Genomic DNA, 11722 nt, shown 5'->3' with positions numbered 1-11722 from the left:
TTATTATTACATATATTATATGTAAAATAAAACCTAAAGTAATTTTTCTTAAATAATTTAACAAAAATATTAAATAAACAATTTATAAGTTAAACAAAAAATAAATTAAATAAATTATTTGTTTATTCACGTGTTATTTACGTGTCATATATTGTAAAAGTCACTTATTATTTATGTGTAATCAAAGACAATAAATTATTTGGTAGTCTTATATTCCTCTAACCAAACATAAAATTCTTACACTTTTTAAGAACAACAAAAATTAGGAATCAAAGATTCTCTTTCAATATTATTATTTTTTTATCAAAATTACTTTACTTTCTAAAATCTAAGAATTTGTAAACTAAACACATTTTAAGGAATTACAAAAAGGATGTTTTACAAATTTTTAATAATTGTTTCTATACAAAAGTTATTACTCTTTTTCCAAAAAAATTATTCAAAATGAAATAAGTTTTTAATTTATCTAAAAGAAATAATTTTTTCTATATCAACCTTTAATGTGAGAAAAATAAAGAAAAAAGCTCCGATGACACAAAATAATGAAAAACAATGAAGTATAAATAAAAACCCTCCAATAACACAAAAAGGAAAAATAATAGTACCAAAAATCAAAATTTTAGAAAAAAAATAACTCTAACAAAAAATTTACAAAAGTTGAAAAATTGTTTTCCATTATCATGTATATGAGGATAGGGAAAAGGAAAAAGGAACGAGGAACAAGGTATTATGTTTTTTTCAAGGAAAAAGGAACGAGGGATTGAATTTTTTAAAGAGAAAAAAAGGAAAGGAAAAATAGCTAGGGTTGAAGGTAAAGGATTGAGTATGCTTGTGTGAGAAAGGAGAAAAAATTCATTTTTCTTTTTGTTAGGGGTATTTTGGGTTCGAAGGGCAAATTGGTCATTTTCCCCATTAAAGACTCTCAGCAAACAACCAAGACATTTTTTACTTTTAAGCTAACCTGACATGTGCAGTGCCACGTCAACTCAATCATGTCACCAACTTACCCCACAGACTTCTCAACTTCCATCTATAAATAGGACCATTTAGGTACTATCCATTTAACTTGCTATCTCCTACTTTCCTTACTGTCCACTCTGCTTTCGACTTCTTATAGCCAACTTCTAATTTGAGCATCAGAGTTTAAATGCAAGAAACACTCTCTGTCTTTACCTTTAATTGCTCTCTTTTATGTGATTTCAAGATTTTGTCCTTCCTCTTGGCAATCCACACCAAAATTTGGCGCACCAGGTAAAGGCTATACATTCTTTAGCTGAGCTAAACAATATGCCACCCAAAAAAAGAGTTCTTAAAGAATGAGAGCTAGCCATTCTAGCTGGAACTGAAACCCATACTAACCAACCAACAAACTGACTTGCACTTCTAGTAGACCTAACAATAGAACAATTTCTAACCTTAAGCAAATAGATACAAGCCCTCAATCAAATGCTCCAAGCCATAACCCCACCACATACCTCCAAAGTAACCGACTTAGTCACCCTTGGAAGACAACCAACAAAAAGGCAAATGAGTTATGAAAACATTAAGGTTTCATCAACTTTTCGAAAAGAAGAGCTTGCACCACCGGTCAAGCTTTACCACGCATACACCTTTATACCAACCATCACCCAAAAAACAAAAAAACTCATTCTTGAACCCCAGTAGAACAAAAATCTTGGAGTTTAAATGCAACCACAGTGGTCGCCATCACCAGTGAACTCAATGATAAAAGTTACCACCGAAAACTTACACTCTCCCTTGAATCACCAAAGAAATTAGTCGTCATGCTACTTATCGCGAAAAACTATATCAACGCTGAAACTACAAGAAAAAATCAAGGTGAAAGAGATTGATCCCCCTTCCTCGACAACCAAGACGAAAACGGCTCATCCTCTTTCCTCAAATGAAAAAAAAAGGTAATAAAATCTATGAACCTCCCCCAAGAAAAAAAGACAACAAGAATACCCTAGAGCTAGGAACCTGAGCAAATAACGCAATTACACAACACTGAATACCTCCCGAAAAAGTATTTTGATATAAAAAGAAAACGAACCCGAGCTTAGATGGGCAAAGCCACTAAGACAAAACACTCGATAAGACCCTAACAAAATATACGCATTTCACAAGGGCTTTACCATAACATTGAAGATTGTATCGAGTTGAAAAATGAAATAGAAAGTTTGATCATAAGAGGTTGGCTTGACAGATTTGTGAACCGACGAAAACAGGGTCAAGGTAGGATAGAGTACAAAAAAGGGAATCAAAAGAAATAGTCAAAAAAGAATCAAGAGGGAACACTAAAAGGGAACCGAGGTGGCAGACAACAAAAGAATGAATAGGAAAAACAAGGCTAAAGCAATAGAGGATGAGGTCAATAAATTGTTAAAAGCAGGCTTCATTAGGGAGGTTTACTACCCTATTTGGATTGCCAACATGAAGGCGATAAAAAAGCACAATGAAAAGTGAAAATGTGTGTGGACTTTATCAACCTCAACAAAGTCTATCCAAAAGACAGCAAGTCCCTTGCAACATAGATCAACTAGTAGATAACAAAGACAAAAACAACTTGCTTACCTTTATGGATGCTTATTCAAGTTACAATCATATTAAAATACTTAAAATAAGATGAGAAAAAAATAGCCTTCATAACAAAAAATTTCTACAAAGCCATGCCTTTTAGCCTGAAAAAATCATGAGCAACCTATCAAAAGCTAGGATCTTCAAGGACCAGATCGATAGGAATATAAAAGAATATGTTGATGACATGATAGTGAAGAGCAAGAGCTTGATCAAACGCTTGAAAGACCTAGAAGAGACCTTCAATACCCTAAAAAAATACAACATAAAATTCAATCCGAGCAAATGTGCTTTTGACGTCACGTGGGAAAAGTTCTTCGGTTACATGATCAACAAAAATGTGATAAAGGCAAACCTTGAAAAAGTCCAAGTTATTTTAGACATGAAAGTACAAACCTTAATTAAAGAAAGGCAAAAGCTAACAAAAGGATTGCTACCTTGAGCAAATTTATGTCTAGGTCAACAAAATGGTGCTTATCATTTTTTAAAATTATCAAGAATATCTCGAACTTCAGATAGACACCACAATGTCAAAAAGCTTTTGAAGAGCTTAAACAATTTATTTTCTCTCTGCCTATTTTATTAAAGTCGAGGCCTAATGAAACGCTTTACTTGTACCTTACTACCATCGACTAGGCCATTAGCTCAAATCTGGTTAAAGAAAAAAAAAGAAGACAAAGGCCTATGTATTTTATAAGTGCTAACAGAATCTGAAATAAACTATGCCGAAAAAAAAAAACTAGCCTATGTAGTTGTCATGTTGGCCAGAAAACTCAGGCCATACTTTCATGCCCACATAATTAAAGTCTTGATCGATTAACCACTTAGGCAAATTCTAAAAAAATAAGAATTATCTAATAGACTAATCAAGTGGATAGTTGAACTCAGTGATTATGATCTGCTTATACTATCTAGGTTAGCTTTACAATCACAAGTGTTAACAGATTTTGTTGTCAAATGCACATCGACCCAAAATAATGGACGACCTAAAAAGGCTAATGAAATCAAAGAAGAAAAAATGTAAAAACTTTTAATTGACGGTCAGCTACAAGCCAAAGAAATAGAGTCAACCTAATTCTGATCAGTCTAAAAAATGTATAGTTCACGTACACCTTAAAAGTTCAAACTCAAAATTTGAATAACAAGGCCAAATATGAAGCCCTAATAACCAACCTAAGATTGCCAAACAAGTTGAATGCGAAAAATATTATTGTATACAGTGATTCATAGTTAGTGGTTGGTCAAATAAATAGAGAGTTTGGAGGTAAAGGAAAAGGAATAAAGAAATATCTAGAAAAAGTGCTAACTTACTTATTCGCATTTTCTAAAGCCAAGATTAGGAATATACCAAGGTCACAATGGTTGACTTGCTGTCTAAACTAGCTTCAAAAATGACAATGAAAAACTCAACTCAAGTTTTGATGGAAAAGCTGGAAAAGAAAAGCATTGAAGAAAAACTAGTCGATCATAATGAAAAGAAACAATCATGGATAACTCCAATCAAAGCATACTTGACACTAGGAGAACTACCCAAGGATAAAGTCCTAGTTAAAGATCCAATGAGAAAAACTCCTTGATACACCGTGATTAATGGGAAATTGTATAAAAAAATATTTAGTTTGCCTTCCTAAAATGTATAAATGAAAAAGAAATAAACTACATACTTAGAGAAATACACGAGGGAATCTGTGGCAATCACCTCGAACCTTAACCATTTGCTTAGAAGGTATTGAGATAAGGCTACTACTAGCCAACTATCAAAAATGATGCGATCAACCTAGTAAAAAATGTAACAAATGCCAAAGGTTCACATATATATAACACTTCACATCCACTGACCTGGCCCTATCATCAGCCCTTGGCTTTTCATGTAGTGGGGAATATATGTCCTTGGTCTATTCATTTTAGCCACAGGGTAAAAAAAGTTTGAAATAGTAGCAGTTGATTACTTCATAAAAGAGCTTGAAACTGAGGCTTTAGCCATCACTAAAAAGTTTAGGTTAAAAAGTTTGTCTAGAAAAACATATTATACATATTTGGTTTATCTCAGTCTATAATAATGGACAATGAAAAGCAATTTACAACCTAAAGTTCAAGGAATGGTGTGCCAATCTCCACATTGATCTGAGATTCACCTCAGTCAACCACCCCTAGTCTAATGGGTAGGCCGAGGCTACCAACAAAACTATACTAAAAGCCCTTAAGAAGAGACTAGATGAAGCCAAAGGTAAATGGGCCGACGATTTGCTCAGTGTATGGGCTCTTAAAATTACCGCCAAGGTCTTCACGGGAAAGACACCATTTCATTTAGCATTTAGGACAGAAATAATGGTGCCCACAAAAATTAGCCTCCCAAGCTTACGAGTTAAACTCAAATTTGTAAAGGGAATGAAAATACCCTTAAAGCCAATTTGGATTTGGCTGAAGAACAAAGAAATGTAGCTTTGACCAAAATAGTAGTCTATTAACAAAAAATAGCTAACTTTTACAATAAAAAAGTTCAACGCAAAAATATAAAAAGAGACGACTTGTACTTAAAAAAAAAGAAGCCTCAAAAGTTGATGATTGAGGTGAAAAATTAACCCCGAATTAAAAGGGCCCTACATTGTTAAAGAGGTCATCCATGATGCAACCTACAAATTATAAGACATGAAATGCGGACAATCTTAAAGTCTATTACTAGTGATGTAGAGCCGAGCTCACACTTGTAATTTTGAAGGAAATTTGTTTAATAAAAGTCCCAACTATTAACTCCATTCAATATATTAAGAAAGTCCAGAGTCTAAGCAATGTGCCACACCCAAAGCCAAGCTAAAGTGTTATCCAACTTGATAATTGACTTAATTTTTATCCTATATTTCTAAAATGAATCTCGAGGAACACATTTTTAAATCGAATGAGCACTATAAGAATAGTATTTTAGTAGGGGTTATGACTCTCACAAAAAATTCATATAATCCTCACTTATTCTTTGAGCGAGAGTCAATGTGACTCTCATAATCTCTCACTGTAAGTTCCCTAGTTAATTATATATAATGAGAGACAAAATAAAATTCATTATATCTATCATTTAGTGAAGGTTAAAAGAGCTTCACTAAATGTAAATAATTAGTGAAAGTTTATTTCAATCATCACTAAATGAAAAACTTATAGTGAAAGTCAATTTTGACTCTCACTATATCTTTTACATTTAATGAAAGCTTTTATTAATTTTCACTTAAAGGTTTTACTTTTAGTGAAAATTTGTATTAATCCTCATTTAAAATTATTTTTATTGAGAATTATGACCTTCACTATAGCATTTTACATCATTTAGTGAAAAAATCTAAGACCCTCATGAAAAATACTTATTTATTTATTTTATTTTATTTGTTAATATACTTACATATTTTTTATGTTTGTAACTCTTACTCCAAACAAAACATAAATAAATAATATTTGTCCAAATAATTATTGTATAAAACCAAATAAGCATCCATATATACAAATTCCAAATAATATACAAATATCTCTTGAGCATATCAATTCTTTTTAAGTACTTTATAGTTTTTTATCTAAAAAACTTAAACAAGTTAGCAAGACAATCAAGTAATACACAATCAAAATCAACAGGAATCCCTCCCTCATATCATTTCCTTCTACCACCAATAAAGAATCTCTTAGTAGGTTGAAATTCTTAAGGCCAAAAAAGAAACTCCATATGATGAAGCCATTGTTAGGCATTAAGCATGATTTCAATAAGGTTCATCTACCTGCAATGCTTCCTTGTATGAAATCTTACATTTGCAAATAAAAACAAATATGGTGAAAATCATCCACCCCAAATAATTGGTCAATGAGACAAGATTGGAGTTTTAGTGCGATAATAAATTTTCGTTTTAGGTTGTACATTACATCCTTTTCTTTTTTTCATTCACTTTCTTTTCCAAGTAGTATGCTCAGTTTTACAATGGCCAATTGATTACATATAATCTGAGCAATACTTGCAGCTAAGCAACATTCTTTCGTAGAAAGCCTCAAAACAAATAGTTCCAAAGTTACAGAAATAAAACATCAAAGAACCGAGCTGCATAACAAACACAAAGAAATTGAAACACTCAATGCCGCTCACACCCAAGCAATGAACAGATCATGTCTCTCTACACCAGCGTAACCAACCCATTAACCAAACAATTCTTTCCCTTAGAATATACTAGAATTTGAAAAACTTTAAACTATTGACAAGTAGTTTATGCATTCAAAGTTCCCTGCCAACTTACCATGAAAGTTCTACTTGACAACATTCATTTACAGGCCTATCCAACAAAAAAAGATACAAACGGTGTCCATGTTCCTAGCGATGATCAAGGCTTAACAATTTATATTAAAAAACAATAATTAAAGAAAATAGTAATAGCCACTTACCACCCTTCCATATTTGGACACCTCTGCTGCTTTAGCTTTCCACTTGGAAAACCTACACTTATAACAATCAGAAAAGTCCTTGACATGTCAAAAAGGCTCAAATTATTTATTTGAAATCACATATAGCATATTAGCTACAAAAACACTGCTATAAAAGCTTAATGCATTTTTTTTACAACACAGACAGGTCTATTAAAATATGAAAACGAAGAAAAAGATGGCCATGATGACATACATATAGCATATAAGGAGTAAATGTAGGTAGTAGATCTAAACAAAGAATCAATCAAAAGTCCACCAATAGAAAAAAGTGGCTAAATTTGGCAAAAATAAAAAAGTAAGCGGTTTAAACCATCGACAAGTAAACATAGATTATGACTTGTAAGTTCGGGAATTAAAATAAACTTCAATTGCTTTTTCCTATAAATATAACAACTCCACCAGCAGATACCCTTTCAAAATCAGGAAGTGTCTTGTTTAGATATCTTGGAGACAAGTAATCTAATGCATTTGAAACAATTACAAGAGGGAACGACTTCGGCTGGTATGGAAAAGGAAATTTGATGTCAGACACCATTTCACATTAGTCCTTTGCAGTTAGTATCCGCTTCCTTAATTTCATACAGCTCCACACCCCAAGCTTCAGTTTCATCCTCTTTTAACAAATTCAAGACCAGTGAACAAGCCATCAAAAACTATCATTTTTTATTAGTGGGTCTAAAATAAAATGTCAATTACAAAATTCAACCACTAATGTAAACAACAAAAAGAAACAGAAGGTGACCATGAATAGAAACTGGTACAAGTTGCTTTTGAAAGAAATAAAAACATAAATTAGCCAACCTGTGGACATTAAGGCCAACAGTCAAAATTAGCAACCACAATTTGATGATTCATTATCTGAAAAATATGGGTTACCTGAGTAAATGCCTGATACCTTTTCAATATTTCCAACATAATAGCCTCTCCTTGAGAACTTCAAATTAAATTTGAATTAGAACAACTACAAACTTGGTTTTGCTTAAGACAGAGAGAGAAAAGTGGACTCATTGAAAGAAAAAATCACCCAACCTTGCTAAAATAAGGGACAGAACATCAAGTATGGTCAACCACAATGAATCAACCATTGAAATGTAGAGATTGTAGTTTTTCCAGAACACTTTGCTGAAGGGACATAATCACATCAAAGGGATTCAAGCTGGTTGTACCAAGAGAATATAAAATTTGGAAAAAATTTTAAAGCATATAACATCATATAAACATCATATAAACATAGGCCACATTCCCATTTACCTCCCCAGCATCTACTGCTTTGTCAGTCAGTGAAGTTACAATAAAGACAACACCCAACAAGCCATCAATTGCCAAAAAAATAGCATGTACCTCATTAACAACCAAGACTGATGCATTTGATGCATCATTGTAAAGACTCCACTCAATTCCTGCCAATTACAAACCAAAATATGTAATGGACGTCACTAACAATGATAAAATTCATGGATTAAGAAACTATGAAATGGTTATAAGTTTACATACCAAAGCATTAATGACAAAAAGAAAGCATTTGATATATGACAAATCAAGCATTGTTAAATTCAGAAGCCAGCGTGAAGAGTAATACCCCTTGGGTCAGTAGAGTTGTTGATATTGACAAGTAAGTTGTGGATCAAAAGCTGAAGACTGCTAAAAGTTAGAAAAGATGATTGTCAAGAGTGACTTCAGTCATTTGATTAGGTTCAATATACATTGCAAATAACTTCAATTCTGTCATATGTGCATATGCATAAACACTGATAGAGACCTATATAAATGCTTCAACATGGATATAAACTTTGACATAGATACACATGCGCATTGGGAGATCTGATCCTCTAAATATATGAAAAAAAATTTTAAAAAAATTGAAAGTATCCATGTCAAATACATATTCAGATCTAACACTAACCTCTTCTATTCCAGTAATATAAGACCAGACCATTTATCTATCATAAAAGATTAGAGCTTGTTGGAAAATTAATTAACTTAATGTGGTTCAAGGGAGCCAAATTCATACAAGTGATGATCAACCTCTATAGGCTTTTCTGCAATGTCATGACAAGAATTAAATTGATTATAAGAGTGGTTTCTATTGGCAACAATGCGAATTAGATAGTACGATTTAATTATTTCCAAAAAAAGTGTAGGAAATTGACCATTGTCTTTCTTTTTACATGGTTTAGAACTCTTTTTTGCTAACTTTCCAGGTAAGCAGATCCAATCTTTTTATCTATGCAGTCAAATATACATATAAAGTTTGGAAATAGGAATTCAAGAGAATAACTTATAGCAAATTGACTTATCATAGGACAATAGCTCATGAAACATACACAAAGACTTTTTTTTTTTTTGCTCTGGAAATGGACAGTTAGAATTCTAAAGAAAACAGGCAAAATTCCTAGCCCGCTTGCTGATGATAAGGCAAAGGGTTAGCTATGGCTTACCAGTATATGAATTCCGAGTGCATTCAATTTGGGTCAAATTCCGAGATTAAGTGAACAAAGTGGCCTAAAAGGAGGGAAACTCTTCATATTTTAGATTTTTATAAGAGCAAGAAATTCAATGCATCAATTAGTCGATACTATAAAAGCAAATTAATCACAAAGAAGTCTTGACTCTAAACTTACAGGATAAAATGGTGCTCTTTCCAGATTATCACAACCATCTAAGCAAATTTTCTTAAGACAAGGACATGCAAGATCCAGAGTAGTAATAGCATGACAACCAACTAGAGAAAGACTAACTAAAGATGTACTGGAGAACTGCACTGCTATCAAGTTCTGGTCAAATTAAAAACAAGAAATTTAGTCAGAAAGCATAGCAATGCATGAACTAAAGAGCTATATTTATTAAATAGTAACAAAAACAATCAAAAGAGTATTGGTAAGTAATAATAGATGCAGACTAGAATTCAAATAGATAAGTCTATGGTGCCAATTACTTGGGCTACATTTTGGAAAGAAGCCATAAACCTGCATCAATGGAAAAACATGTTATTAGTAGACAACCATGTAATGCAATTTGTTAATAAGATACTTAATAAGTGAATTGTCTAAAAGAAAAAATAATCACCTATTGGCATGTGCATTTTATACAAAAAAAAAAAATCATCAAAGCTCATCATCTTCATTGTCTAATTCTACCATTCGCCTTCTTTTTCTCCTCCTTTTCCTTCCATTTTTCTTTCTTTTTCTCCTTTCTAATGAAACATGTGTTTCCCTTGTCTCTCTAACAACATCAACCCTTTGCCAAGTCGGAATATCTTCACAATTACCCATATCAACCGGTAAACTTTGAGAAGTAGCTTGATTTTGTTGATATGGCTTATCTTCTTCAATTCAAAGAGAAATAGGAAGAAGATATTTGGCATCTCTACTTCTCTAAATCAAATAGGCATTTAATTATTCAAAAAAAAAAATCATAAACCATTGGATAAGCAGATAAACTAAACATCTAATTCTAGAAAGCAATAAACTCGAATTCTTAACATAATCATTAGCAGTATCAAAGGAATAAGAAATAAATTATAGATAGAGCAATAGCAATCAATTGTATATTGACAAATAAAAGATTGAATAATGAAAAGAGCCAGCTCCAACTATGCTATTTAAGTCAACAGCGCTAAGATTTCAACATTGAATCACTTTTTTCTCTAATTAAACTTGGGTGATAGAGTTCAAAACTAACCTAAAATTATAATAAACAAATCGAAACGCACGAAACTGACCTTGCCTATGCGTGAGAGTAGGTGATCGAATCCGCACACAACGCTATAAGCTGCAACGCCCTGGATTATGCCCTTTCATGAGCGAGACGCGGGTACCAAAGAAGCTAGAGGGCTGGGTAAATAAAAAATTATCATTAAAATCTACAAAGTTCGAACCAAATTTTAAGAAAAATAAAAGAGAAAAAAATGAACCTTGTTAGTTGTGAGACGAGAAGAAAACGGTTTTAGGGCTTGGTGATAGTTCCTGCAGTAATATGTTAGGCTAATAACCACAGCTTGCATTTTCAAATCAAATATATTTGATTTGGACGGATAAAACAGAATTAATTACAATCACAGAAGTATGCGATTAATCACTCTTTCGTTTCTAAACTTCGATTTTCCTTTTTTTTTTCTTTCCGGTGGATTTCTAGTTGGGCGTGTTTTAAGCAATGTTTGGCTGCAATCTGCAAAGGAATTTGTATTATCGTAATCGGTGATTGTGAAGTGGGGATAATATTTGAAGCTTTTCGGTTAGATTTGTTTTAAACGCCCATACAAGTGAAGGTCGAGTTGAGTGGATGACCCTCACTTATCAATTTTTTATTTATTGGTTTTTCAATATTTTTTTAATATCTTTTAAAATTTAGTTAGTGCTTTGCTATTGTAAAATGTATATATTTTTATTTAATAGTATCACATCCACATTATTAGAATATATTTAAATATTTGTATATTTATTTTTTAAAAAATATATATTCATAAAATTTATAACATTTTATATAGTGAGGATCAAATGTTTTCTCATTAAATCTACTTATATTAATTTTTACACCTCCCTTTCGTCATAATCAAGATAAAATTTTATATAAGTGAAATATATTTGTAAGAATTTTAGATCCTCACATAAAATACTAAATTAGTGAAAGTTATATGTGACTCACAACAAAAAAAAATAGTGAAGGTCCAAACACAGTACTCACAAAAAATTTATTTCAA

General features: G+C 32.0%; 1 protein-coding gene across 26 annotated transcripts; it reads right to left on the bottom strand.

Moving 5' to 3' along the window:
- Positions 1–339: 339 nt before the first annotated feature.
- On the bottom strand, positions 340–11403 carry LOC111302797 (uncharacterized). Of its 26 annotated transcripts, none has more exons than XR_016326440.1 (9): positions 10937–11368; positions 10745–10856; positions 9959–9989; positions 9645–9797; positions 9462–9525; positions 8603–8664; positions 8365–8423; positions 6982–7033; positions 5926–6329 (listed from the first exon to the last, which is right to left on the bottom strand). XR_016326440.1 is itself a non-coding variant. In XM_089741838.1 (8 exons), the coding sequence occupies exons 3-7, from the start codon at positions 9983–9985 to the stop codon at positions 7013–7015; spliced, it is 258 nt and encodes an 85-aa protein (XP_089597964.1). In that variant the 5' UTR covers positions 9986–9989; positions 10745–10856; positions 10937–11385; the 3' UTR covers positions 340–6329; positions 6982–7012. The 26 variants fall into 26 exon arrangements, 14 of the variants coding, with proteins under 14 accessions (XP_089597964.1, XP_089597956.1, XP_089597961.1 ...); XR_016326432.1 differs by lacking the exon at positions 5926–6329 and adding an exon at positions 7900–7957 and having other exon boundaries at positions 6551–7033; positions 8053–8423; positions 10937–11362; XM_089741838.1 differs by lacking the exons at positions 8603–8664; positions 9462–9525; positions 9645–9797 and adding exons at positions 7900–7957; positions 8053–8145 and having other exon boundaries at positions 340–6329; positions 10937–11385.
- Between the last annotated feature and the right edge of the window lie 319 nt (positions 11404–11722).

This window comes from Durio zibethinus, chromosome 13, assembly GCF_047325235.1.
Source record: "Durio zibethinus cultivar Kanyao isolate XHJ-2024 chromosome 13, ASM4732523v1, whole genome shotgun sequence".
NCBI lineage: Eukaryota > Viridiplantae > Streptophyta > Magnoliopsida > Malvales > Malvaceae > Durio > Durio zibethinus.
Note: the sequence above shows the minus strand (reverse complement) of the source record. Positions and strands in the feature narration are given on the sequence as shown.

Coding starts and splice junctions, on each gene's coding strand:
- LOC111302797 (XM_089741828.1), bottom strand. CDS start 9,985: ATGGCTTCTTTCCAAAATGTAGCCCAA. Junction 8,424..9,958: donor CTTTCCAAAATGTAGCCCAA/GTAATTGGCACC, acceptor TGTAATTGGCAG/GAATTGAGTGGAGTCTTTAC. Junction 8,146..8,364: donor CAGTCTTGGTTGTTAATGAG/GTACATGCTATT, acceptor ATGTCCCTTCAG/CAAAGTGTTCTGGAAAAACT.